The 27,133-nt window shown below is 50.2% G+C and overlaps 1 protein-coding gene and 1 long non-coding RNA gene across 2 annotated transcripts in view; one reads left to right on the forward strand and one right to left on the reverse strand.

Moving 5' to 3' along the window:
- Nucleotides 1-12,510: 12,510 nt before the first annotated feature.
- On the forward strand, nt 12,511-18,479 carry FZD2 (frizzled class receptor 2). Its single transcript, XM_037492642.2, is given in 2 exon segments — nt 12,511-13,042; nt 13,045-18,479. Coding segments are annotated over 2 exon segments (1,695 nt in total). The 3' UTR covers nt 14,208-18,479.
- Nucleotides 18,480-19,370: 891 nt separating this feature from the next.
- The window catches only part of LOC119231024 (uncharacterized), a 54,646-nt gene continuing 46,883 nt past the window's right edge, over nt 19,371-27,133 (reverse strand). The window contains exon 4 of the long non-coding RNA XR_005121849.2: nt 19,371-19,594. This is a non-coding gene — a long non-coding RNA (uncharacterized LOC119231024). The remainder of the gene's footprint in view (nt 19,595-27,133) is intronic.

The raw sequence follows: 27,133 nt of genomic DNA on the forward strand, positions 1-27,133 counted from the left end.
AGGCATGTTTTATTTATTTATTTATTTGTTTGTTTGCTTGTTTTGTTTATACATGCACTGGGTACAGTCAGAAGCGCGGGAGGGTGAGAGGATTCACCAGAGCCAGAGTGGGGAGCAGAGCAGGCAGACCGACGAAATACACTGCTGAGGGGAGCAGCAGGCGGCAGGAGAGGTCTGCGCGCCACGTGGGACCCTCCTCCGGTGGCCGGGGAGCAGCCAGGGATCAAACCGGCGCCGCAGAGGCTGTGGGCAGCTTCGCAACCCAGCGGTCAACCGCTGCACCACCGGGGAGGCCCTATTTTTAATTTTTTTTAAAGATTTATTTATTTATTTATACAAGCACTGGGTACAGTCAGAAGCGCGGGAGGGTGAGAGAATTCACCAGAGCCAGAGCGGGGAGCAGAGCAGGCAGAAGGACCGAAGTACACTGCTGAAGGGAGCAGCGGGCGGCAGGAGAGGTCTGCGCGCCATGCGGGACCCTCCTCCAGTGGCCGGGGAGCAGCCGGGGATCGAACCGGCGCTGCAGAGGCTGCGGGCAGCTTCGCAACCCAGCGCTCAACTGCTGTGCCACCGGGGAGGCCCCAAAATTATTCATTTTTAAACAATATTTGCTTCCCCCGTCCTCAGGTGTAGTCCCCACAGAATTTCCTTAACCAGTGCACCCGTGAACCATGACCACAGTCCCCTGTGCTCCTCCCTCCCACCCTCTAATCCCTCTCCCTCCTCCTCCCTGCAGGATGTCTCTGATTTATAATTGTCTGTTTTTGTTTCCTTGTGTTTTATATTGCCAAACATATTTTCAATTAACTAAGGCCCAAGGAGCTGGATATCTTGTCCAAACTGGCGGCTAGAAACCTGGACACTAGAAAGTCTATTTGCTCATTTCTTCTCCTCGGAGCTTAGCTTCTCCTCTCCCGGAGTGGGGGTTCCAGGCCTGAGTAAGGAAATTGGCTGGATGTCCAGGGTAGGATGATGGGCCTTTAGACTACCCGAGCTAAGGAGTTCTGCAAGCTCTGGCTACTTACACAGGCCACTGATTCATTCAAAAATGTTTACTGGGCCTCCCTGGTGGCACAAGGGGTTAAGTCTCAACATTACGAAGCTATCCACAGTCACTGCAGCACCAGTTTGATCCCTGGCCAGGAGGACCCACATGGCAAACCAGACCTCTCCTGTCTCGCCTGCTGCTCCTCTCAGCAGTGTATTTCAGTCATCCCACCTGTTCTGCTTCCCGCTCTGTCTCTGGCGAATCCACTCACCCCTACACATCTGGCCTACTCCCCAGCTCTTGTATACATAAATAAATAAATCTTAAAAAGAAAATGTTTACTGATCACCTGCTACATGCTACCTAATATAGGTAGTAGGTGTACACAAAAACTAAAATACATCCTCAACTTTTTTGAGAGTGGAGGACAGTTAAACATGTATAAATAACATACAGCAACTGCTAGAGGTCATCCAATAAGCATAGACCCAGGGACAGGAATAAAGGACTGGTATGAGGGGAGCACCACAGAGTCAGGGCCTTCAAAGGATTTTTGGTGTGGGAAGGGCATTCTAGAAGAGGCCCAGAGGGGCAAGGAAGAGCATGAAAGTACCAAATGTTCTTCTCTGGCTGGTTCAGGAGTAAAATCAGGATTCAGTGCAAGATAAGAAAAACAGGGCCTCCCTGGTGGTGCAAGGGGTTAAGTTGTAGCACTATGAATGTATCAGCAGCCACTGCAACATGAGTTTGATCCCTGGCCAGGGAGCAACCCATATGGCGCAGCAGACCTCTCCTGTCTTGCCCACTGCTCTCCTCAACAATGTATTTCAGTAAATTTGCCTGTTTTGCTCCCCACTCTGTCTCTGGTTAATCCTCTCACCCCCATCATCCCCCACACCTCTGGCCTACACCCCAGCTCTTGTGTGCACAAATAAATAAAAAAATCTTTAAAAAGAAATAGAAAACATTCTAGACACTTTATGCAGAAGCCTATTTGATGCAGGTGCTGTGGACTGAATTGTGTCCCCACCCCCCAAATTCAGATGTTGAAGCTCTCACCCCCAATATGAATGTATCAGGCAATAAGGCTTTTAGGAGGGGCCTCCCCTGGTGGTGCAGCGGTTGAGCACTGGGCTGCCTGCAGCCTCTGCTGCACCGGTTCGTTCCCCGGCCACCCGCGAGGGTCCCACCAAAAAAAATAAGGCTTTTAGGAGGTAATTAAGGTTAAATGAGGTCAGAGGGTGGAGTCCAAGTCCAATGGGATTGGTGACTTTATAAGTGGAGGAAAAGAAACTCTTCTTTTTCTTTTTTTAAAGATTTGTTTGTTTGTTTATGCATAGAAGAATTGGGGTATAGGCCAGAGGCATGGGGAGGTGGGGGGAGGAAGGGGGCCATGAGAGGATTCACCAGAGACAAAGTGGGGAGCAGAACAGGCAAATCTACTGAAATACACTGCTGAGGGGAGCAGCCAGTGAGACAAGAGAGGTCTGCTACACCATGTGGGTCAGCTCCCTGGCCGGGGATTGAACTCAGGCTGTGGTGGTGATGGCTCTGAGACTTAACCCTTATGCCACAAGGGAGGCCCCAAGATTCCTTGCTTTTTCTGCACACACACATACACCAAGAAAAGGCCATGCTGCAGGTGCCATGGGAAAGCAGCTGCCTACGGGTCAGGAAGTGAGTTCCCAACAGAACCCAACCATGCTGCCTCATTGATCTTGGACTCCAGCCTTCAGAACTAAGACAATAAATTTCTGTTGTTGAAACTACTTGGTCTACATTTTGTTATATCAGTTGGAGCGGACTAAGACAACAGGGAATTCAGTGCTTGCAAAATTGTTGGATGAACTAGAGGAGCAAGCTTTATGATGAACTCACAGAAACAATCCTCCGGTAGAAGCTTCTGCCTCTGCCACAATCAGGTGGGGAGAATCAAGAGACTGGACACGGGGCGGTGTTGCAGGAAAACCCATCTCCACAACGTTACCTGCAGAAATAGCTACAGCAGCAGGAAGAAGGCCTCAGGTTTTCCTTCCAAGTTTCAAATGACTGCATTTTGCATCCAGAACTCCAGCTGCGAGGGAGGCTGGGAGATGAGAGCTTGGGCTTTCCAACTTTTCCAGCAGTATAGGAAGGCACCTAGGAGGAAGTGGGAATGGATGCTGGTGGTCAGTTCATCTGGTCTACCACAATGGGGCAACTGTGGGGGAGGTAATGCTGGCAGTAGATTTGGAAGGGTGGCTAGATGAGTTTGGAGGGGGCACAGAACAGGAATGGACAGCTGCCCAGATTAACCAGGGCTTTGAAGGCCTCCCCGGTGGCACAGTGGTTGAGCGCTGGGTTGTGAAGCTGCCCGCAACCTCTGCAGGGCCAGTTCGATCCCCGGCCACCTGGCGAGGGTCCCACATGGTGTGCAGACCTCTCCTGCCACCCGCTGCTCCCCTCAGCAGTGTACTTTGTCAGTCTGCCTGGTCTGCTCTCCATGCTGGCTCTGGTGAATTCTCTCACCCTCCCGCGCTTCTGACTATACCCAGTGCTTGTATAAATAAATAAATAAATAAATCTTTTACCAGGGCTTTGAAGCTAGTGGGACTGTCTGGGAAGCAGAGAACTCTAGAGCATGCGTAAGAATCACCTGGGGATTATAAATCCCATATTTGGGAGCGCCCAGGACTGGTGTTCCTACCAGGTGAACCCTGCTCCAGTGCCCCTGAATCCATGATTCTGATACACTTGGACTCTAGACTTCCAGGAATACTGACTTGGGGCAGGACAATCCCACCTGGGGTGGTCAGCTCTGAAAAGGCTGGAGTTGTGGGGACCATGTGCTGATATAGCTTTTTTGTCTCCCTCCTGATAGCAATTTTCAGGAAGATTAGATACTTGAATCCTGAAAAATACTAATGAGGTGGGGGTGCAGGGGAACGGGGCTGTCTGGAACCCAGGAGCCCAGGGATTTAACATGTGCCACACATACCGAGGTGGACCAGGTAGTCAACCGCATGCACAAGTATTTGTGTTTGATTTTTCTCAGTTCCCAGTCTGACCTGGCAGTCAGGACGCCCTGGGGACCTGTAGAGGTTCCCTTAGAGGGCACCTTAAACTTTGAGGAGTGTGAGGACTGGATAAACAAGGGGCAAGATGAAACAAAGGGGATAGAGAGGAAGGGAGAGGTGGCACAGTCATCCAGCATGCCCTTGAGTCCCCAAAAACACTGCAGCCCCAGATGTTGTCCACAGAGCACACAGAATTTCAACACAAAACAAATCACAGAATTTCAACACAAAACGATCTATTAAAATAGATTTTCCTTTTCTTTCTCAGTCATTTTCTTGGCTCTTACTGCCCCACTCCCACTTTGGCCTCCAGCCCCCCCCTCCCACCACCGTCCTGAAGGAGAGGCCACGGAGAGACTGAAAAGTGCTGGCCCCTCCCCTCACATCTCTGGGGAGGGTGAAGCACCAAGCTGGAGCAGGCCGAGGAGGCCGAGTGACCAGGCTGCCAGGACCAAGGGGCTTTCCTCCTTCTCAGGGGTCCCCTCCCACAGCCAGCTCCTGTCACTGGGGAACCCTGAAGAAGCATCTGTCATCCAACTTAGCCAGGGTCTCTGGGCCCGGCTCCTTGCTCTTCTGGGCTGGTTCTCCCCGAATAAGAAGAGGCGTTCAGGGTGGGGAGCACCCACTCCTCAGTTAGCACCACAAAGCAAAGTCCAGGGGAGGAGGGGGAGCGGGCAGGGCTGGGGTCGGGTGTTGGAGAGCCAGGTCCTTGCTAGTAAATCAAAGTTGGTTTCCCAGATGGAGCTGCAGCCGCTTTGATTTCTCCAGTCGCCCCTCCCCCTCTGCTCCCCTCACCCCAGCTCCATGGTTTCAATTCCTCCCTGAAAAGCAGTGGGCCTCCTTTCAAACCAGCCCAGCTCCTCCAACTCCCAACAACAGCTTAAGTTACAGGAAAGAGAAAGGGGAGGGGGTGAGGTGGCTCAGCCTGGAGGGAAAGGAGAGAAATTCTGGGAGAAGGGAAGGGGGCAAGGGAGAGTGGAAAGAAAGAAGGGAACTAAAGGAAGAAGAAAAGAGGGAGGGAAGGAAGGAGGGAGGAAGGAAGGAGAGGAGAGATGAGGAGAGGGAGGGGAGAGCAGGGGAGAGGAGGGGAAGGGAGGGGAGGGGAGGGGAGGGGTAGGGTGGGGAAGGGAAGGAAGGGGAGGGGAGGGGAGGGGAGGGGAGAGCAATAAAAAGAACAAGTCAGGAGATGGGGTGTAGCCACAAATAGAGGGGAGCCCCTCTGAGGGGTCCAAGGGAAGCAAATCTTCAAAGGAGCCCCCACCCCCATACCCATCACCCTAAGGGCCACTCTACATCCCCGAGTCTGTGATTCCGACTCTCCTGCTCCTCTCCTCTTGGCATTAGGTGCTAGAAGTTTTCAGAAGCCAAAATATCTGACTCATTCATTCCCAGGGACTTTTTTTCCCCTGGGCCACCAAGGCAGAATCACCCCAAGAACCTCAATGACCAACTCAGCGCTGATTTTTCGGCTCTGTTTTCCCCAGTTTGTTTTGAACAGTCCACACCTTGTTTGGCCGAGGCTCATTAAAGTCCTTAATTAATAGATCATTTGTTCTATCTGCTTAATCCTTTTATGGCCCATTCTGCCATCCAGAGACCTTGGGGAAGGGTGCTGGACAGATAACAGCTGCCCTCTGCCAAGTCCCCTCCCCCGCAGTCCCCAGAGCCAGATGCAGCCTTGGAGCTTAGCAAGGGGTTGGGGTGAAGTGCACGAAGGGGACCTACAGTGAGGGCTTCAGAAACCCTAGACCTGATTAGTCTGCAGCCCATTCCTGAGGGCCTGCTCCCCCAGAGTTAAATGGAGGTGGCTTTCAGGAAGAGGGGATTTGGTGGTCCCTCTGGGTGGGCTCCAGGTCTCGGTGGCCAGGCTGAGGGGGAGAGGAAAGAAGGGCATCTGTGGGCTGGGGGAGGGGACAACCAACTAGATTCTCTGAAGACTTCAACCTGTTTTCCAAAAAGCGTCGGGGGCCTACCCCATTGAGAGCAGAGAATCTCTGCTTGGAGAATAGAAGGTTGGCGGATCTCAGTCTCAGAAATTATGGTCTCTACCTCCCTCCTCCCCCTTCTTCACTTTTAGGGTGGAGAACTCGGTCAGTGCTTGGGAGGGAAGAAAAACCCAGGGTGGAGGAAACAAAGAGAGGACCCCTAGGGCTGTGGGCCTGTTGGCAAAGAAAGGATTCCCTGGAGAATCACCTTACCACCCTGACCCTGCACAGGGGGCAGAGGATTTCTCTGGAAGGAAGGGGCTCTAACTCAGGAAAGGAGATTTTTCCCATGGCAAAATGAAAGACCAGAGACAGGAGGATTTTTGTGGAAGAGGGGGCAGTTCTGGGTTGAACCCCCCAGTTTTCCTGATGCGAGAAAAGTTCCTTGTGCCTCTCCTGAGCCTCAGTGTAGTGCATTGGGTCCTGTTGATTGGCTGTCATTGTGCTTATCTGGACACTGGTCCAGGTGGCATCAAGCAAGGCCAGTTTCCATGATCCAACATATTATCCTCCTAGCCCCTGCATCCAAAGGAAGTATCAGTACATCTTTTCATGATCCCCTTATATGAGGGAGTCACGCGAAAGGAGGAAAAATGACTCAACTCAGCCACTTAGCAGGTGGGGGTGAGGCCTGGCCGCAGCGAACAAATTCTGTGTCCTTGACCAAGTACCTTCCTCTCCTGTCAAGATGGGATTTATGCTGAGACCACCCCACAGAGTGGACTGTGGACTGCCTATCACGAGCCCTCAATTACTCAGCTTTGTAAACTGAGAGATGATTGACAGTAGCACCCCAGGATTTGGGGGGAATGCGGCATTGGCATTGTAGGGGGCAGAAGAGGACTCCCAGCACAGCCCAAGACCAACCAGAAATGCTCCTCAGGGACAGACAGCAGCCCAGCTCACAGGCAGACTATAGCGCTTTGGGCTGTAAGCTCTGTGAAGTTAGAGCCTCAGGGTCTGCAGACTTTGTATATAAGCAGCGAGTACTCAATAATTTGTTAGCTAAAAATAATAGCTGTCATTCACCAAGCTTTTAGCATCATCAGGTTGATGATGTTATCACTTTTAAATCATTATCTCTTTTAAATCTCACAAGAGAACCAAGTAAGTAAAAATCTGACTTGAGGCTCCCAGACCCCAGTTTTCCTGACATGAGGGAAACAAGCCTTCTAACATTCTCTCCTGGCCTCACCACTCCTTCCCCTTAGCCCCATGATCCCTAAATGTTGGCATCCCCAAAGCTTTGATTTTCCCACCCAACCACCTTCCCTAGATGACCCTAGTCACTCTGCTAGTTCCAATCATAGGCTAATGATCCCAGGTCTAAATCTAGCCCTGAACCCCTGGGCGCTGGGTTAGAATTGTTTTTTTTCTAGCCATCTTCCCTTGCATGTACATAGGCTCAGCCTGGCTTGACAGTCTCATTATCTGCCCCGTCCCTGCATTTCCAGGCCTGGTTAGTGACCTCAAGGAATTGAGATCAGAAACCTCCTCCCTTTCTCTCTTCTCCATCTACATGACCACAGCTCAGTTCATGCCTCACCAACTGCCTGATCCTTAGCAATCTGCTCTTAACTGGTATCCCTAGATCAAAACTGGTATTTCATGCTCTCACAACTGTCCAAATGTACTATCTAGAACTTAAGTGTGACCACTTCCCTAAATCCTCCTGTGCGTCCACATCTCCTGGAGCCCAGACAGTGTGTGCACCATATTTAAGGTCCCTGCTTATTTATTTTTTCAAAGATTTATTTATTTATACATACAAGAACTGGGGTGTAGTCCAGGGGTGCTGGGTGTGTGTGTGTGTGTGTGTGTGTGTGTGTGTGTGTGTGTGTGTGAGAGAGAGAGAGAGAGAGAGAGAGAGAAAGAGGATTCACCAGAGACAGAGTGAGGAGCAGAACAGACAGATCTACTGAAATACACCACTGAGGGGAGCGGCGGGCAAGACAGGAGAGGTCTGCTCCCTGGCCTGGAATCAAACTCATGCTGCAGTGGCTGCAGATAGCTTCATACTGCTGAAATCTAACCCCTTGCACCATCAGGGAGGCCTCCCCGCCAACTTTCACATTTTAAGTCTGTTGGTTTATTCCCACTTTACAGATGGAGAAAGTATGGCTTGAAGAAGTGAAGTTGTGAGCTCAAAGTAATAACATGTCAGAAATGTTCCCTGTTGGTCCAGGTCACCAGGCACAGGTCCCCTTGGACACATAAATAAATGTGCCCATAAATAAAACCTAGATGAGCTAACAATCAGGTATAGGATGAGCTTTTTTGTTTCCATAAAGGTATGTTTTTTGGGGCCTCCACGGTGGCGCAGCGGGTTGAGCGCAGCACTGTGAAGCTGTCCGCAACCTCTGCAGTATGGGTTCGATCCCGGCTGGCCAGTGAGAATCCCACATGGCACCGCAGACCTCTCCTGTCTCACCCACTGCTCCCCTCAGCAGTGGATTTCGGTCTTCTGCCTGTTCTGTTCCCCACTCTGTCTCTGGTGAATCCTCTCACCCTCCCGCGCCTCCGGCCTGTACCCCAGCTCTTGTATAAAAATAAATAAATCTTTAAAAAAAAAAGGTAGTTTTTGAAGACCTCGGGGTGGCTGGAGGCTAAAGGAGTAGAAGATGCCAGCGGGGGACCGGACAAATGCCTAAAGACCCCCTCCTGCATTAATGAACACTGTGTAGGAGCCTCCCTGGTGGCGCAGGGGTTAAAGACCCAGCCCTATCAGGCTGTCACAGCAGACCTCTCCTGCCTGGCCCACTGCTCCCTCAGCAGTGTATTTCAGTGGATCTGCCTGTTCTGCTCCCCACTATCTCTGGTGAATCCTCTCACACATACCCCACACCTCTGTCTTACACCTCACACCTCAGTTCTTGTATGCATAAATAAATAAATCTTAAAAAAAAAAAAAAGGAGCGTTTGCTTCGGCAGCACATATACTAAAAAAAAAAAAAAAAGGAGACTGTGTAACTTTATCTCTCTGTCCCCTCTTTGAGACAGTTTCCTTCACTGTCTCTTGTTCTTGTCACGAGCAAACAAGTACTTGTCCTTTGTGCATTCTATTAGGGCAGTGTCCTTTACTGGGCCCAGATACCCACCCGGAGAAGGAACTGAACTAGGTTACAAAGGGACCCTCCCAAGGCCACACAGCTAGTGTTTCAGTCAGGGATCAGGTGCAAGTCAATATTCAAAGTAATTTAAAAGAAAACTCAAAACTAGGTGTTCTATCAAATGACATCCTGAAGCTTTTAAACTGAAAGAACCTGTTCTCTGCCTTCAGTTATGGGTCTCCTGTGGTGGGAAGGCAGATAGGCCTGCCATGTGGAGACACAGGCTCTGGTCATGTTCACACAGGTCCCTCACATGAAAGTAAGAGTAACCAGGGCTGTAGTTATTTTGATTATGATTTCTTATTTCATGCAAACATGCTCAATGTAAGATTTTTAAAAAAAGATTTATTTTTATTTATGCATACAAGATCTGGGGCACAGGCCAGAGGTGCTGGGGCCAGGGGGTGAGAGGATTCACTAGAAACAGAGTGGGGAGCAGAACAGGCAGATTAACTGAAATATATTGCTGAGGGGAGAGGCTGGTGAGTCAGGAGAGGTCTGCTGTGCCATGTGAGTAGATCCCTGGCCAGGGATCGAATTCATGCTGCAGTGGCTGGGGACAGCTTCATAGGTTGTGTCTTAACCCCTTGCGCTACCAGGGAGGACCACAATGTAAGATCTTTGAAGCCACTTTTCTTTGGTGACACCTTAGACTCTTGAAGGGCAGGGATGCTGCCAGTTCACTCCATGTTCCTAGAACACCTGCTACAGTGGTTTGAAATCAGAAGACTAAATAAAAAATGTGTCCGAAGAAATGAAAGGATGACTGAGTGAGTGAAAGAACGTGTTTTAATGTTTTAATAATTTTTAGCCAGTTCCAGCTCCCTCTCTGCCTTGGAGGTGGCTGAGGAAGGGATAACGGTCACTCACGTCTGGCCCTAGAGCAGGAAAATGGTTTTGTCATGGAAGGAAATTGAAGACGCTGTGTTTCAATCGGAGATTTGCTTTGCGTTTCCTATCAGTGTGGGGGGGGTGCTCCCTAAGTCGGGGGTGGGGTTAGGAGCCCATCTTACTCTTTTCTGTTTTTACCACTCAGCCCTGAGGCCTGGGACCAACTCTTAATGATGCCCTGGAGGTACAGTAGGAGGGGAGAGCTGAAATAGCAGCACCTCAGCTTTCATTTGGGCCCCACAACCAGGAGAGCACCCTGCTGGGGGTGGGGGGAAGGGATGGGATAGGGGTTTACCAGTGGAATGGAAATGGAATAGAATGATTTCGAAGGAAAATGTTTTTCCTCACGTGGTAAAAGGCAACTTCCCCAAGATACCAGAGAGAGCATTTTCAGATTGTGAAGAATCTAAAAATTTTTATATCATCAATGAGGGGAAAAAATAGATTCCTGTCACACCCTGATCTGTTATACGTATCTATTGAGAACTGTCTTCTGCTGACCCCTTCCTTCTTTCAAATGTCTTGGGTTTTGCTTGAAAGCAATCCTTTTCTAGATTGGAGGAGGAAACAGTTCCCTGGGCCGGAGGATTTGGTCCATACAGACAGGCAAAGAGGTTTTCTTTTTTTTTTTTTTTTTTTTTCAAAGAGGTTTTCTAAATTCAATTTTCTTTCTTTCTTTCTTTCTTTCTTTTTTTTTTTTTTTTTTTTGTGTGTGTGTGTGTTCCCCCTTCACTCCTGAGAGACAATAGAAATAATTGATCCATCATCCAGGACTATGACCCAGGGATTTACATGCAAATTTCCCTTCTACTCCCACCCCTCCCCCATTTAAAATCCTAGAAGTAAAGAAAAACAAAACAAAACAAAACGGGAAAAGCTTTCTAAACTAGCAGGAACCCTGCTGGCCTGGCCACGCGCCCCTGACCAGGTGAGAGTCGGGTGGTGGTGGGAGATTAACCACTCCAAGCCTCCAGCCTCATCCTTGCCTCCCTAGTTCCCCCTCGCCCCACACTACCCTTTTCTGGTGTGGAATCACATAAGGTTTGGATAAAACTCCCCTCTCTCCCAGGAGACCATATCTGAAAGCGTTTAGGGGGTGGAGGGAGAGGTGGGGAGAGGAGGAAAATTCCCCCAAACGGCGTAAGAAAGTCACCTCTTCACTCAAGCTGCCCGGCATCCCCCCACCCCCCACCATTAACCTTCGATTAAGACCTCCTCGTTATGGCAACTAAACTTTACTTTGCATAATTAAGATTTGCCTCGGAAGAAGGAGGAGGGAGAAGCCGCAGCTCCAGACCATTGTCCTTCACCTCGCCCCCTCGCACCACTGCCCCAACCCTCCAGCTCCGGGCCTCCGAGTTCCTGAGTTTTCTCACTTTGAGGTGCCACCGAACACAAAGAACCATAATGGGCTTCTTTGTGCTCGCTACGGGGCAATTACGCCCCGGAGTCCAGGCCCCTTTAAGAGCCTCTTAAAGTGACAGGCTTTCCTTTTTCCAGAGGGTTATTTAAGGGTGTGCAGGGGGAGGGGCGAGGCAAGCTCCCAAGGGTCTACACCCGGAGAAGGAAAACTTCTGTTCGGGCTTCATGAAAAGAGGCTGCGAGGAGTCTCCGCGCACTTAATTTTCAAGTCCCTTTTAAAGTATATTTAAACTTGAGGTTTTTCACTTGGTCTGAAAAATTGGATTGAAATAGGTGGGGCTCCAGGAGCAGCGGCGTCGGCAAAGATTTAAAGAGCCCCTACCGGGGAGCGCGCCCTGGCCCCGGAAGAAGCGGGGGGGGGCAGAGCGGGGCGGTGCGGGTCCCCCGCGGGCCTGGGGAATGAGTGTCTCGGGACCCCGCCGCCTCGACTCCGGAGCAACCCCGCGCGGGGCCGGCAGCCCTCGCGGTAGTCGTAGCTTGTCTCTTTAAAAAGCAAAACGGGGTGGGGGGGAAAGTTTTGTTGGCATCTGGTTTCTGATCTCATTATGCAGTGGCCGACCAATCCCGCCCTCCGGGCTGGTCCTCGGGTTCAAATCTGATTGGCCGGGAGCACATTTTGGGCTGGTGCTTAGAGCTCGACGGGGCGGTTTCAAGGATCCCTTTTTTTTGGGGGGCTGAGGACAGGGCGGGGCCACCGGTGGGGGCCCCCTTGAAACCGACTAATTGGGATCGGCGAGGCCGGGGTGAGGCCTGGAGGAAGGCACAAAGGAGTCGCTGGGCCGGGCGGGGAGGGGAGAGGCGCGAGGAGGAGGAGGCAGGCGCGCGGGGGCCGGCGGAGCGCGGCGTCTCGGGCGGCTCAGTCGGACCCCGGCGAGCTAGCGGGCAGGCGCGCCGCCCCCCCGCCCGGCCTCCCCAACTCTGCGGCCGCGAGCAAAGTTTGCAAAGAGGCGCGGGAGGCGGCGGCCGCAACCAGGCGGCGGCGGGGAAGGCGCGCGGTCTTGGGGCTGGGGGCGGGGGCGGGGGGGCGCCCGGAGGTCGGGTGGGGGGCGGCGGCCAGCATGCGGCCCCGCAGCGCCCTGCCCCGCCTGCTGCTGCCGCTGCTGCTGCTGCCCGCCGCCGGGCCAGCCCAGTTCCACGGGGAGAAGGGCATCTCCATCCCGGACCACGGCTTCTGCCAGCCCATCTCCATCCCGCTGTGCACGGACATCGCCTACAACCAGACCATCATGCCCAACCTTTTGGGCCACACGAATCAGGAGGACGCGGGCCTGGAGGTGCACCAGTTCTACCCGCTGGTAAAGGTGCAGTGCTCGCCCGAACTGCGCTTCTTTCTGTGCTCCATGTACGCGCCCGTGTGCACCGTGCTGGAGCAGGCCATCCCGCCGTGCCGCTCCATCTGCGAGCGCGCGCGCCAGGGCTGCGAGGCGCTCATGAACAAGTTCGGTTTCCAGTGGCCCGAGCGCCTGCGCTGCGAGCACTTCCCGCGCCACGGCGCGGAGCAGATCTGCGTGGGCCAGAACCACTCCGAGGACGGCGCGCCCGCGCTGCTCACCACCGCGCCGCCCCCGGGCCTGCAGCCGGGTGCTGGGGGCACCCGGGCGGCCCGGGCGGCGGCGGTTCGCCTCCGCGTTACGCCACCCTGGAGCACCCTTTCCACTGTCCCCGCGTCCTCAAGGTGCCGTCCTATCTCAGTTACAAATTTCTCGGCGAGCGCGACTGTGCAGCGCCCTGCGAGCCGGCGCGGCCGGACGGCTCCATGTTTTTCTCCCAGGAGGAGACGCGCTTCGCGCGCCTCTGGATCCTCACCTGGTCGGTGCTGTGCTGCGCCTCCACCTTCTTCACTGTCACCACTTACCTGGTGGACATGCAGCGCTTCCGCTACCCCGAGCGGCCCATCATTTTCCTCTCCGGCTGCTACACCATGGTGTCGGTGGCCTACATCGCCGGCTTCGTGCTGCAGGAGCGTGTGGTGTGCAACGAGCGCTTCTCGGAGGACGGCTACCGCACCGTGGTCCAGGGCACCAAGAAGGAGGGCTGTACCATCCTCTTCATGATGCTCTACTTCTTCAGCATGGCCAGCTCCATCTGGTGGGTCATCCTGTCGCTCACCTGGTTCCTGGCGGCGGGCATGAAGTGGGGTCACGAGGCCATCGAGGCCAACTCACAGTACTTCCATCTGGCCGCGTGGGCCGTGCCCGCGGTCAAGACCATCACCATCCTGGCCATGGGCCAGATTGACGGCGACCTGCTGAGCGGCGTGTGCTTCGTGGGCCTCAACAGCCTGGACCCGCTGCGGGGCTTTGTGCTGGCGCCGCTCTTCGTGTACCTGTTCATAGGCACGTCCTTCCTCCTGGCCGGGTTCGTGTCGCTCTTCCGCATCCGCACCATCATGAAGCACGACGGCACCAAGACGGAGAAGCTGGAGCGGCTCATGGTGCGCATCGGCGTCTTCTCGGTGCTCTACACGGTGCCCGCCACGATCGTCATCGCCTGCTACTTCTACGAGCAGGCCTTCCGCGAGCACTGGGAGCGCTCGTGGGTGAGCCAGCACTGCAAGAGCCTGGCCATCCCGTGCCCCGCGCACTACACGCCGCGCATGTCGCCCGACTTCACAGTCTACATGATCAAATACCTCATGACACTCATCGTGGGCATCACGTCAGGCTTCTGGATCTGGTCCGGCAAGACGCTGCACTCGTGGAGGAAGTTCTACACCCGCCTCACCAACAGCCGACACGGCGAGACCACCGTGTGAGGGGGCGCCCGCGCGCCTCGTGCGGGACCCCCAACCCCTCGCCCACGCCGCGCTTTTCCCCCGTCCCCGTTGGGGGACTCGCTCCTTACAGACTCCTTATTTTTATTTTTTTAAATAAAGAACAGTCAAAACCATTTATTTTTTAGGTTGCTTTTTAAAAAGAACTCTGCCCAACACCCCCACCAGGTTTGTAATTAAAACTGTAAATAGTCTTTGTAAATTTAATGATATATTTTCTATTTAAGAGAAAAAAAGGGGGAAGAAAAAGGCAGTGAGGGGCGCCAGGGCCCAGGGAAGGGGTGAAGGGGAGTGGAGGGGGTCCTCTTCTTTAGTGGCCCTTTGAAACACCCCCTACTTGGGCTGGAGCTCTTCGTGAGTTGGCAGGGCGGGCCTGCTGCTGGCCTGAGGAGTTCGGAGCTTGTTACATTCAACTTCCGAAGCCTGACTTGCAGCCTCTCACTGACGCCGGGCCTTTGGAAGCTGTCGGGTATTTTTGAACAGGACTTGGATTCTTTTGGGGTTATTTCTCTTTCCCCACTACCTCCTCACTTGTTCCATCTCCTCTACTCCGTCTTGAACCTCGCAACGGAGATGAACACGAAAAAAAGACCCAAACACGCTGGTGGGGCGGTGGGGCGAGTGAGGAGATTGAGGAATGGCCTCCGTGGCTCTGGCTGGCTCCTTTCCAAGCAGGACGCTCTCTCCTCTCACTTTTCTTTTTGTGCTTTGAGTGGGCAGAAAGTGCTCTGTGAAGTGTGTTTTGAGACATCCCCCCTCCCCAACACACAACTACCACTTTGAGTGCCTCTCCCGTCTGCCTCCCTTTTTAGGGGGAGCATTAGTCTTTGAGTATTTCTTCTCAAATTTTGGGGTTAGGGATTGCCCTTGATTCTCCCCTTCCTTCACTTGCAGTCTGCTCGCGGCTGGTGCCCCCAACCAGATATAGTCTCTGGAGTACAAGTTACCAGTTTGCTGCGTGGTTTGTGTGTTATGTGTGAGTTTTTGTCCTTTGGGGTTATTTTGTTTAAAAGAAGCAATAAAAATGGGTTGGGCTAGAGGGAGGGACAGATGGGCTGGTGGGGTTTTCAGTTTTTCTTTGCCTAAAGACTGGTTTCTTTTCAAACTTATCCAGAAAATGGTGGGGTGGGGGGGAGAAAGGTGGGTATCTTTGCTTTGGAAGAAGGCTCTGGGCAGACTCTTTGTGACTGTGGGGGTGGGGTTGAGTGTTTACATGACATTCTATATCACAAGATGGATAGAATGTTTACAACAGATGTTTCTTATCTACCCCTACCCCCCACAAATAAAACTCAAGACTTTTCTTAAAGTATCTTTGACACTGGTATGAGAACTCCAGTTTCCAATACACATCATTTTCTTCAAATATTTGGAATATTTTAGACTTAATTCCAGCAGATTGATTTGAAAACCAAGGGGTGCAGTGGAACAAGTATGCCACATAATTCAATTTTTGACCATCTCCTGTTTCTTGATAATAGTGCAAATTAAAAGCTAATAATCATAATAATAAAGTGCATTTAATTATCTTCTAGAGATCTAGCCCTTTAATTGTATTTAACAGGGTTGTAACTTTTTATTAGTTTAACCAAACCACACCTCCTCCTCCCCTCTCCCCCTGACCTACTTGGTTGGGGGTGGGGTTCCCTGTCCCAAACCTTGCTTTTTTAAGCTAAATAGTGATGGGGAAAATGGTGCCTTACCACCCTTTGTTAGCTGTCTTTGGGACAAGGGAGAAAGTTAAGTTAGGACCCCTGCTTGGAAGGGTTTGCCTGTGTTAGTTTATGTTGGGGGAGGGGATCTGGAAATGTTTGGTGGTAATTGAAGTCGTATGTGGGGCTTTGTTTGGAATTGTATGAAGCCAGGGGATTTCAGCTGAGCCCCCTTCCCAAAATATATAATATTCCCCTGTAGCTTTTGTGGCTGTAGCCTACATAAGTTAAAAGTAGCTTTTTCTCAAATGAGGATGTGTGTGAAATCTCAACATGAGATTCTCTATCAAAGAAGCAGTTTTCAAGGTGTCACTCCCCTTATACTCCATTTGTTGCAAGATTCTCAAGGAACCCCACAAGGGTTGCAGGAAAGAGTTAAATTACAAAGTGTGAGTGCCTCTCCTGGAAATGGTGGTGAAGCTGGAGCAAGGAAAGAGGAGGGGGTGTAAATTCCAGAGGCTGGGATGGAGCCCAGTGGGGAGAGGAGTGCTGGCTCCGTTGAAGATTTGGGGGAAAGCATCCCCTCCTCCCTCCAATCTGTAAACCCCCAGAATCCCAGTTCTTTGTGTTTTGGGTACATATGTCAATGAACCCTCAGGCTGATAGATGTGGACTTAACAGTTACCTTTTCCTTCCCTGAGTGGGGGGCTAGAGGGAATTTTGGTACATATTGTTTCTCTTTCTCAACCTCAGAGTCTCCTGCCAACCTAGGGGAAGAGGACCTGGGAAATCAGAAAAACTAGGGTTTTGGGGAGCCGGTAGGGGAGGATAGAGAAGCTGATTCCCTTTTAGAAGGGATAGGCCTGTCTTCTAGATGCCCTCCTTTTCCCCAAAGGGGTAGCCTAGGGCTGAACTACCTGACAGAAAGTAGTAGGGCCCTCTTTCCCGGGCTTCTCTCATTAGTTTCATGAAAAGACTCTTAGAGAGAGGGAAGTATAGCCTAAGGTGTGCAGAACTAGGGGAGAAAGTGCCCTGCAGCAAAGGTAAACCATCTGAGCTCATTGTCACATCTGGAGAGGGATATCCACTCCCTCGTTTGGAAAACCTGGTTAAAAATATGAGCTAGGAAGTCTGCTTTTGCAGATTTCTGGATTGCCTACTGGCAGGAAAATTTACCCAATTGTAAATGGGTTGGTCCTATCCTCTGGATGAGCGAGACTTTGTCTGGCGGGGGTCAGGGGCTCATGAGCCCTTCACTGCGGCCTGTCTCAGACCTCAACTGCTTTCTACCAGCTTTCCCACCCTCACCCCCCTTTCACAAAGGAGTGATGCTGCTATTTCTCCAGGGTCAGGGCACTTCTGTTGCAGACACTCCCAACCCTGATTGGTCAGATTTTTACTTTTCCTCCCCCATTCCAGACTTCCCCTCCTGAAAATGGTTCCTTTACTAATTCTGTAAGCTTAAGTGTCAGTCCCAGAAAAGGACACCAGAGTTTTACAAAATGAAATTCTTCTGAACTACCCTAAAGAGTAAGATCAGTGGAATCTAGAGCTGCTGACTTCTGGATTATTCCAAAAAGCTCTCTAAGAGGATGTTGGGGCCCCAGATCTAGTTGATCCTGTCTCTTGCAGGAAACAAGTTACCAAGATGCAGCAGAGTGTAATGAATGTTTAATACTTTGTCAAAGGGGAAAAGTTGGAGACAATATTTAGAAAGAACAGACTTTTGCATGAAACAGTGCCAGCCCTGAGTCCCAATACCTGTCTAGCAAGGTGCTGGTGAAGATTAGATGAGAGGATGCAGGTTACAGCACCAGTACATAGTAGAAGTTCAAGAAATTGCAGCACTCTTCCAGTTACCTAGGGTAAATTCCTGAAAGTGGAAATCACTGGATCAAAGGATGTGCAGCTCTCTCTAACTTATTGTTACTGGCGGTTTTAATAGAATAATTTACTTGGCTCCCAGTTTCTCTACCCGACCCAGGGTCCTGTTCAGAGGTTCCTCTGGGAGGTGGTGGGCAGTGTTTTCCCCCTTCTCTCTGATTAGGACAGAAATGTCTTACCCGCCTGAATGAGCAGGGCACACACGCAGGCGGGCCCTCTCTCCAGCCAGCTTTGAAACTAGCTAATTAGGGCTGGGGTTGTCACAGCTGGCTTCCCCTGCACTCCCCCTTCCTCTGCTCTGCCCCATCCCCAGCCTCACAGCCTCAAAGCCACCTCCCCAGCAGCCCCGCCTTCCATTTAAGGCTTGTGGCTCCCCCAAGCCATCTGTGAAGGTGCTGGCATGTGAGACCTGGAAGGGCTAAGGCTACAGCAGCTGAAAAAGGACAAGATGGGACATGGAAGAAGCTCGCAGACCACGGATTAGCTTTAGAGAGGACTGCCTGCCTTTGGCCCGGACCCCCTCCTTATTCCTAATGAAATCTGGAGAGGAGCCGGCCTGGGCTGGGGGCTGAGTCCTGCGCTCTTTGTTTGAAAGCCAAGCTTTCTGAAGGCTCCAGCCTCCCAACCTGGCCCTTATAATTAGCCCCAATCAGAGTGTTTATGTCGGGGCCTCATGCGGAACTCAGAGCCCCATGATTTCATTCCAAACCTGGGGGGAGAAGGGAGGGAGAGGGGTGTGTGTGGGAACAGGCGAAAAGGAGGATGGGGGTAAGAAGTGTTGAAACTAGCTAATTTGGGGAGAGGGGGAGAAAAGGAGGTCCTGGAAGGAGAACAACCACCTCCATTTGGCCATGTCTAGGGTCAGGATCCCTCCCTGGGTAGCTGGCATCCTGACCCAGGATCAGGTCTGCAAGCCTCTGGGCAGGCTCTGTGGGTGGGTGGGCTTGTGCCAATCGGAAATGACTTGGATATAATTAACCCAGCTAATCACCAGCCTCAGCCCTGTGGGAGGGGAGGGCAAAGCCCAGAGCCAGGACTCCCCCAGGAAGCTCCTGTCTCCTTTCCTCCTTCTTCTGGGGCCTGGGGTGTGACATGCGCTGCAGCTTTTAAGGATGAGGGAGTCAGAAGGTGGGCAGGTAAGGGATGTAGAAAGGGAGGATGCTTAATTCTCATCTGTGACCTCACCCAGGATGTGACATGTTGCTTGAGGCTGAGGTGGCCAGGCTGATGGGCATCATTGGGAATTGTAGGCAGGAAGGAGAGCATTCCCAGCCACACTGCTCCCAGGTGGCATTGGGTTTATCCCAGACTCAATTAGCATCTCCTTCCAATCTAGGCCTCCCTGAAAACTCTCTAGGGTAGGATATGGCTTGTAGGGAATTCTGTGTACTAGGTTTAGTGTCTCCTGTCTCATGGGTGGGGAGGGGGCAGAGTATGGGGTCTGCAAGGTCTCCAAGGAGTGTCCCAATTTTAACCCTCCCTCAGTACATAAAGTATCCCACATCCATGTCTCTCTCCTATCTCTCCAGTCTCACATCCCACTGCTTTTCTTTATATGCCTATGTGCTGTGCCAGCCTCTAACATTCATGGTCTGGGACCGACTATGCTCTGTGACTTCGCACACACTGTTCTTGTGGCCTGAATGCCCTTCCGTTCTCTCAGCCTGCATATTAACTAGTAGTGCCTTAGAACTTACCTGAGGTCAGGTGACTCCTCTGCAGAGTCATATCCCCAGCCAATGCTGTCCCCATACTGTGTTCTTTACCTGTCCCAGAACATTACATTGTTGTGATTTGTCTTCTTTCTTGACTGCGACCTCTTTGAAGGAGAGTCTGTATCAGAGAGAATTTATTTATTTATTTATTTATTTATTTATTTGTCTATCTATCTTTTTATTTTAGTATGCCAAGCACATAATGGATGCCCAAGAACACAGGCTCTGGAGCCAACTACCTGGGCTTGAATCTTGCCTCAGCCCCTAGTTAGCTGATGATTGTGGGCAAGTTAATTAACCTCTCTGTGCATTATCTGTAAATGGGGGTAGTAATTACACTTACCTTGCAAGACTGGTTTGAGGATTAAACAAATTAATTCAAATAAAATGTTTGAAACAGTTCCTGGCACATAGTAAGGGCTTAATAAATGTTAGTTAAGCTTATCCGTTCATGTGTTGGCTCAGTAGATATTTGTGTTTGTCATGATGCAGGTTTCAGTTAAAACTCTAGGGATGCAGGGCCTCCCCGGTGGCTCAGCGGTTGAGCACTGGGTTGCAAAGCTGCCTGCGGCCTCTGCGGCACCAGTTCGATCCCCGGCTGCTCCCGGAGGAAGGTCCCACATGGCGCGCAGACCTCTCCTGCCGCCTGCTGCTCCCCTCAGCAGTGTACTTCGGTCCTTCTGCCTGCTCTGCTCTCCGCTCTGGCTCTGGTGAATTCTCTCACCCTCCCGCGCTTCTGACTGTACCCAGTGCATGTATAAACAAAACAAACAAATAAAAAACATGCCTCTATTTAAAAAAAATTTAAATAAAAAATAATAATTATTAAAAAAACAACTCTAGGGATGCAAAAATGAATTTTTGTCCCTGCCCACATGTAGCCGGCTGTCTAGCTTGTTGAATGAATGAGGGTAAGGAGTAAGCATGATACTTGTGAGTTTGTTATGTGTTTTGTTAAAGAAGCTCAGATTATAAATGTTTCAGAATGTATCTGGGCTCAAATATGGAATCATGGTACATCTATTTTTTTTAGATTTATTTTTTATTTATTTATGCATACAAGAACTGGGGTCTAGGCCAGAAGTGGGGTGGGGGTGAAAGACTTCACCAGAGACAGAGTGGAGAGCAGAACAGGTGGATCTACAGAAATAACACTTCTGAGGGAAGCAGCGATCGAGACAGGAGAGGTCTCCAGGGCCACGCGGGTCACCTCCCTGGCTGGGGATAGAACTCAGGCTGCAGTGGCTAAGGATAGCTTGATAGTGCTGAGACTTTAACCCCTGTGCCACCAGGAGGCCCATGATGTATTTATTTAGATAGTATAAGAAGTGAAATTGCAGATTATCCCTTATTTTCTTTTCTTGCTTTTCTTCTTTTTTTTAAAGATTTATTTATACAAGCACTGGGTACAGTCAGAAGCGCGGGAGGGTGAGAGAATTCACCAGAGCCAGAGCGGGGAACAGAACAGGCAGACTGATGAAATACACTACTGAGGGGAGCAGCAGGAGCAGCATGAGAGGTCTGCAGCCATGTGGGACCCTCACTGGGGCTGCAGAGTCTGCGGGCAGGGCACTGCAGAGGCTGTGGGCAGCCTCCCAGTCCAGCTCTCCGCCACTGTGCCACCAGGGAGGCCCTGCAGACTATCCCTTATAAAACGAAAGCTTGTCCAGGACAGAGCGTTCAGGAAGCTGACTACTCGTACAAATGTTAAAATTTTTTTTTCTACAAGGCAGAATGATTATTATCAGACAAATATACAATGAACACATCAAAATTTCATTTAACTCATTAATTAATGAACCAGTAAGATGTTCAAAGGAGAATCCAAAGAACAGAAATATACCTAGACCATCAAAAATGCTTAATAAATTTGTCTAATGCAAAACCGAGCCACATCCATTGGGCAGTAATCAATTGCATCTCCACCAGTCACAATTTACATTTTTATGGACAAAAATCATTGTAAAATATCTAAATGATAATAAAATGTGGAGATGGCCTGCAAATACACACAGTGATTTCTTTTTTTTTTTTAAAGATTTATTATTTATTTATTTATTTATTTTTATTTTTATTTATACAAGCACTGGGCACAGTCAGAGCGCGGCAGGGTGAGAGAATTCACCAGAGCCAGAGCGGGGAGCAGAGCAGGCAGAAGGACCGAAGTGCACTGCTGAGGGGAGCAGCAGGCGGCAGGAGAGGTCTGCGCCCCATGTGGGACCCTCCTCCGGTGACCGGGGAGCAGCCGGAGATTGAACCGGCGCTGCAGAGGCTGCGGGCAGCTTCACAACCCAGCGCTCAACCACTGCGCCACCGGGGAGGCCCCACACAGTGATTTCTTTGACCATTTCAGTCTTTCACAGTTTTCCTTGGTAAGAAGTATTGAACTCAGATACCTCAAAATGGCAAGTGCCAAGCAATTCTTCCAATCAAAGAGCTTAAGTAGCAGTAGAGAACCCAATTCCTTCCAGAGAGAACTGGAAATCTTCCAGTCAATTGCAGGCTGGTACAGGCTTTACCCATCTATTCTTCCCCACCCTTAACTCTGACTTCTCTCTCCCTTGCTTTCCTCTTTTTCATCCCTTCACTCAATCCCTTCTAATTACACAGCCAGCCCATTCACCCCTCTGTGGTAGTCATCATTTATTGAATACTTTCTATGTGCCAGACATTAAGCTAAGCACCATATGTTCATAATAGCATTTAATGTTCAAAAGAACTATGAAATGAGTGCTATCTTTACTTCAAATTACAGCCTATTAAAGTAACTGAAGTTCATGGAAGCAGCAGTTCCCAGGGCATCTAGCTAGCTAATCAGAGCAGAGCAAAGACAGTCAGACTCAACCACATTACCTGAAACAGTAAATGGGATCATTTCTCATGCCAACTGTAATTAATTATAATGGCAACCTGGAATACTATGCTAAGATGTATTCTGAAGCATCCTCTTGGTTTAGTAGGAAATAGTACTAGGATCCATTAGTGATGTCTGTCATGGTCACGGAATTAAAAAATGTAAGGTTTGGCAAACATGCCAGATGGATGTCAGGCTCGCTTATAAATTAAATTACCCCCTGCATCATCTAAACTTTTGTTTGTTTTTACACTGCTGATGGCAGTCACTCCCTTTAAGTTCTGAGTCCTGAGCCTTCAGTGTCTGTCTGGATCTTAATGCAAATTTTCTGCATTGCTACTTAAGAGTGTTATTCCATCTGTTTTCTGCTGTGCCCTACTCCTCCCCCACTGACACACACAGTGCCATCACTTGGGAGCTTGTTAGAAAAGCAGAATCTTGGTGGAGCTGACTTCATATGTACCTACCAGAAGCTGAATTTTAATAGCATTCTCAGGCAATTTGTTTAGACATTCAAGTTTGAGGAGTACCCTACCTCTTTTCTCAACTGCACTGTCCTCCCACCTCAGAAGCCAAGAAGGTGCTGGCTGAGGTGCAGATCTAAGTATCCACAACGACCCCAACTCAACCCAGTGGAAGCAGGTGCATTTACAGACTATTTCATCTGAGATATGAAGACTTAAAGACATCTTCCCTACACTGGAAAAAACTTGCAAGATTCTCTAGCTTTTCCCACTAGGATTGTGCATGCCTCTGGGTCTGCAACCACACCTTCACAGCTTAGCATCTCATCCTTTCCTGTTTTCTGAGACTCTGCTGAGCTGCCCTGGGGCCTCAGGAATCCACCCTAAACTTTCCATCCTGGCCTCTGAGACCTCTGACTCTTCCCAGAGTAGCCAGAGAGCTGGAGTGAAATTAGAGGAGATGTGGAGATGTGGAGGAGAAATAGTGCTGAACCTGAGAGCAATCTCTGCCCACTGGCTCAACCAGTATTGTTGATAACTGTTCTGCATCAGGCACGGAGGATACAGCAATGAACAGAGCATGGTCTGTGCTCTCGGGGAAAAGTGCACGTATAAGCAGATAATTACAATATCTTGTAATACAAAAGGCAGATAATTCTGGGGTTGTCAGGAAGAAGACCATGTAGAAGGAACAGCATGGACAAAGCCATGGAAGAATATAGCATGATCAGGGAACTGGGAGGGAGAGTAGGCTGGGACATGGGATGAATGTGGAGGAGAGCGGCAGGCTTATCTAAGTGAGGATTTGGGCTGATCCCCAGCAAAATTTTAATCTCACGCTGGCTTGTCCCTACAGCACATGTCTGAGCCACCCCCACCTGCTTTCAACACCAGATCTCATTTCTTTACTGACTTGAGCCAATCAGGAGACATTCACATACACACACAGACATGTTAAAGGCAAATGTTAGTGGGTTTTGGACCTATATCCTCTCTCCCAATCAATGACTGCTGCATTTCATTCTTTTTTTTTTTTTTTTATAGAGGCATGTTTTTTTATTTATTTATTTATTTGTTTGTTTTGTTTTTTGTTTTTATACATGCACTGGGAACAGTCAGAAGCGTGAGAGGGTGAGAGAATTCACCAGAGCCAGAGCGGGGAGCAGAGCAGGCAGAAGGACCGAAGTACACTGCTGAGGGGAGCAGCGGGCGGCAGGAGAGGTCTGCGCACCATGTGGGACCCTCCTCTGGTGGCCGGGGAGCAGCCGGGGATCGAACCGGCATCGCAGAGGCCGCGGGCAGCTTCGCAACCCAGCGCTCAACTGCTGCGCCACCGGGGAGGCCCTGCATTTCATTCTTACCAACACCCCCTTTCATACTAGTAGGAGCAGGCATAGTCAGTGAATTAACTTCCTAGGAAAGAACTCAGGGGAGGACTTTGGGTCTCCTTGACCTGAGACATGGTTAGATATCAGGCAGGCTTGGCTGCATGTGTGCATTTATGTACCAGTTCTGACTGTGTGACTGTGTCTGTGAACATGTGTGAGTGTATGTGTGCATACCTCTGGGGAGAGGCATGATTGGTTGTCGTGAAGTGTGAGGAGATATAACCCCAAATCCTGTCAAAGAAGGATACCGTTCCATTGACAACCCATAGAAGGGTCACAAAGGAAGGTGACTTTAACACAATTTCAAATTATTTGACACCCCCATTGAGAGGAGGGGTGATGTCCCCTGGCCTTGAATCTGGGCGACCTTGACTAGTTGGATATGGTGAAAGTGAATCTATGTGATATTGAGCTAGGTCATGAAGGCCCATGCAACTTCAACCTTGTTCATTGGAGTCCTCACTCTATGAGCTGCCTGAGGGCCATGAAAGAAGCTAGACATCTGAGGCACTATGCAAGAGAGGTCCCATGTTGGTGTTCTTGTTAACAGTTCTAGCTCAGTCCAGTCTTTCAGCCATCCCCACTAACACAAAAAACATGTGGGTGAAACCAGAAACCATCTTGAATTTTCCAGACTAGCCTAACTACCAGCTGAATATCATCATGTCCCCTATGATGCCATGAGGAACAGAAGAATCATCCAGCCAAGCTCTGCCCAAATTCCTGACCCAAAAAATTGGGAGATATAATAAACTGGTTGTTGTTTTAAGCTACTAAGTTTTGGGGTACTTTGTCACGCAGCAGTGGACAACTGAAACAAATGCAAGTAATAATATTTAAACTTATTAAGGGGCCTCCTGGTGGCGCAAGGAGTTAAGATGCAGCCTATGAAGCTGTCCACAGCCACTGCAGCATGAGTTCAATCCCTGGCCAGGGAGATGACCCACATGGCGCAACAGACTTCTCCTGACTTGCCCACTGTTCCCCTCAGCAGTGCATTTCAGTCAATCTGTCTGTTCTGTTTCCCATTCTGTCTCTGGTGAATCCTCTCACCTCCCTCCCCACGCCTCTGGCCTGTACCCCAGTTCTTGTATGCATAAATAAATAAATCTTTAAAAAAATAAACTTATTAAGCACTCACTATGTTTCTGGCATTCTATTTTTTTTTTTAAGATTTATTTATTCATGCATACAAGAACCGGGGTACAGGCCAGATGTGTGGGAGGGTGAGAGGATTCACCAGAGACAGAGCAGGGAACAGAACAGGCAGACTGACTGAAATACACTGCTGAGGGGAGCAGCAGGACAGACAGGGGAGGTCTGCTGTGCCATGTGGGTCACCTCCCTGGCCAGCTGGGAAATGAACTTGTGCTGCACTGGCTGGTGATAGCTTGATAGTGCTGTGTCTTTAATCCCTGAGCCACCAGGGAGGCCCCTTTTTATTTTTAAATATGGGATGCTTCAAAATTTGTGTGTCACCCTTGCACAGAAGGCACCATACTCATCCTCTTTGTTGTGTTGTTCTAGCTTAGCATAAGTGCTGCCAAAGTGGACACCCTTTCTACTTTCTTAAGATGTAACAGTGAGGGGCCTCCCCGGTGGTGCAGAGGTTGAGCACTGGGTTGAGCGCTGGGTTCGATCCCCGGCTGCTCCCCGGCCACCAGAGGAGGGTCCCACATGGGGCGCAGACCTCTCCTGCTGCCCACTGCTGCCCTCAGCAGTGTACTTCGGTCCTTCTGCCTGCTCTGCTCCCCGCTCTCGCTCTGGTGAATTCCCTCACCCTCCTGCGCTTCTGACTGTACCCGGTGCATGTGTAAACAAAACAAACAAACAAACAAACAAATAAATAAATAAAAACATGCCTCTATTTTAATTAAAAAAAAAAAAAAGATGTAACAGTGAGGTCTCCCTGGTGGCACAGGGGTTAAAGACACAGTACTATCAAGCTATCTCCAACCAATGCAGCATGAGTTCAATCCCCAGCCGGCCAGGGAGCTGACCCACATGGCGCAGCAGACCTCTCCTGTCTCGCTTACCTTCTCACCCTCTTTCTTCCTCCCTTCCTCTTCAGTTCATAGCAAGTATGTGAGCAGAGGTGTCAGGGAAACAGCAGTAAGCAGTGCAGACAACAAGTGTGAGGAGCACAATGCTGGTCAAGTTCAGGGCATTGTGGGAATTCATAGAAGAGGTGTCAGTCCCTAACTTTACGAACCATGGAACACTTCCCAGAGGAAACAACATCTAAACTCAGACTCGAGGACCAATAAAATGTTGCGAGCAGTCACCTGTGCAAAAGCTGCAAGGCAAGAGAGGAAAAGATGCTTTCAAGGAAATGCAAGAAGCTAGTCTGGGCTGGAGCACAGAGTGCAAGATGGGAAGAGAAGAGGTTGTGGGGTCAGGCCGGGGCTTTCTAAGCTCCACAAAGGAGTCCAAGCTTTCTCCTAGGAGCCACAGGTCATCACTGAGAGGTTTCCAGTGGAAGTGACACAATGAGGATGTGGTTTCCTTGTCTATTATTAAATTTGACTTTGATTTTGAGTTCCATTTTACAATGGCATTTTAGTTCTTGGAAAAGTGTACATATGATACAAAAGGGCACCTAATAAAGCTAAAGTCTCTTCTGTGGCCACCCCCCAACCCCCACCTAGAAATATCCCTCTGGCTGCAGTGGAAAACAACATGACAATGACACAGTGAAAGCAGGAGACCCTGAGGATGCTAGTGAACATTCGAGGTAAGAGAGGGGGGTAGTGGGTATCCCTGGTGGCACAAGCGGTTAAAACGCAACCTATGAAGCTATCCACAGCCACTGCACCACGAGTTCTATCCCTGGCCAGGGAGCTACACACATGGCGCAGAAGACCTCTCCTGACTTGCCTGCTGCTCCCCTCAGCAGTGTACTCCAGTCAATCTGCCTGTTCTGCTCCCCACTCTGTCTCTGGTGAATCCTC

The sequence above is a fragment of the Talpa occidentalis genome, unplaced genomic scaffold (assembly GCF_014898055.3).
Source record: "Talpa occidentalis isolate TD23 unplaced genomic scaffold, MPIMG_talOcc4v2.1 talOcc4.7, whole genome shotgun sequence".
NCBI classification, from domain to species: domain Eukaryota; kingdom Metazoa; phylum Chordata; class Mammalia; order Eulipotyphla; family Talpidae; genus Talpa; species Talpa occidentalis.